At 46.0% G+C, this 1,721-nt stretch overlaps 1 protein-coding gene across 1 annotated transcript; it reads left to right on the plus strand.

The window, feature by feature from the left end:
- Window positions 1-201: 201 nt before the first annotated feature.
- On the plus strand, window positions 202-668 carry Pmar_PMAR017904 (hypothetical protein; the record flags this gene model as incomplete). Its single annotated transcript, XM_002775979.1, has 2 exons — window positions 202-505; window positions 625-668. Coding segments are annotated over 2 exons (348 nt in total), but the record flags the coding sequence as incomplete, so codon positions are not given.
- Between the last annotated feature and the right edge of the window lie 1,053 nt (window positions 669-1,721).

Below are 1,721 nucleotides of genomic sequence, written 5' to 3' on the forward strand. Positions count from 1 at the left end.
GAGTCCTTCTCCGGATTGCAGTTTATCAACGACTACACCTACAGCTGTCTCAAAATACAGCATCCATCGTGGTCATGGAAGCGTCGTTCGAAGAACCTCTACTACTCGATCGACAATGGTTCCTGGTCTAGGATCTTCGCCGAGCTGCGCCGACCGGGTATCTCTGGCGAATATGGTATGTGCCAAGGCACATTTGTGAGTATGACGAACTTCGAAGTGCAGGGCAACTATCTGGAAGCCCTCACTAGCTTCGTCTTGCCACACCTAAGGGATTGGACAAGCTTACTGCTCATCTACGCTCTGGCGATCCGCAAAATGCATGATCCATCCTACCTCGATGGTATTGCAGACTACTTCCAGAGCGTGGCCGGCGGTAAGGGCAACTTGCGGCATCTGGCTGACCCCAAGTCTAGTACCGCCAATGAGCAGCATGAGCAGTCGTGGAAAGAGAATCTTTCCCAGGTGAAGCATCTCATCGCCGTCGGTGCCCTCGATGAGCATCGTAGTGGGTTCTCTCGCTTAACGAACAGAGCGTTCTGTTCACAAAGCTCACCACTAAGTGAGATGTCCAAAGCCACGGCTACTGCTGCAGTGGCGGAACGCCGATCTAGGAGTTTTGTCAAGGTGCTAGATGGGGGGAGATGCTGGAATGCGATGTGTATGTCGGAGTAATATGTGTGTGATATCCTGTAGGAATTTGGCATTGGGGGTTGCAGAGCTTGTGTGTTGTGGGTAAGAATGCAGTTGGGAATATAGTAGAGTAGTATTAATAGTCGTCCAAGACACTGTGGAGTTTTATCATGTGTTAAGTTTCTATTGACGTAGTTTCTACATATTTCAATGCTTCTTTGCGTAGTCGAAGATTAGTAGGCAGAATGTGAGTAATTAAGATTTGGCCGTCTGTAAAATATCACAGGAGATGTTGGGTTGCATGTGTAAATCTTAGTATTGGGATGAGATAAGCAGCCGTTAGTCTTTAGTAGGAATGTGTGTAGTTGCCACAGTAGTATAAGTGTAAAACAAGTAATCGGTTAAAGTGAATACGTTATGCCTGCTATAATGCTCTTCATGTGATTAGTGAGGTGTTATAAGCATATTCGGTCGCGAAATGAGTCTGCATAGGAGCATGATATTTTAGCATCTCCGACACGCGTAATAGCCGGGTATGCCGTCTTCGGAAGTCCTGCGGCGAAATATTGTTCTCGCGGAATAGTACGGAAGTGGTGATAGTAGTCGAAGTAGAATTGGAACATGATCTTTGATGTTCTTCTAGGGAGAGTAGTGCTATATAGAACAGGCTACGATAGACAAAAAGAAGGGCTAGTGTTCGTAATGTGTACACTGTACAGGTCAGCCGAGGTTAGCATACTTTATATCGACCAGTAGCATGAAGCGGGTTGTTTGTAAGAGTTTGGATTTCACTCCAAGCTACACTCATCTCCGTCGGAGAGATATAAGACACATGGGAGGAACATTTTTTGTGTTACTCGGAACTGCAGGGGCTAGTAGGTGTGACACATGTCGATCATATGCTGTGCAGTGGCTAGAAGACTGTGTAATGTGGGCTTGTATAACGGTAACAGATATTTGTTTGTGAGACCATAGTGCTGGTGTTTGAGTAACGGGCCGAATACGATGTTTACGACGAGGAGCAACATAGTGGGTTTATAAAAGGTCTGCATAAGCATCATTGGTAGACTTTACGTAGCGTGATTGTTCGA

This window comes from Perkinsus marinus, assembly GCF_000006405.1.
Source record: "Perkinsus marinus ATCC 50983 genomic scaffold scf_1104296954988, whole genome shotgun sequence".
NCBI classification, from domain to species: domain Eukaryota; phylum Perkinsozoa; order Perkinsida; family Perkinsidae; genus Perkinsus; species Perkinsus marinus.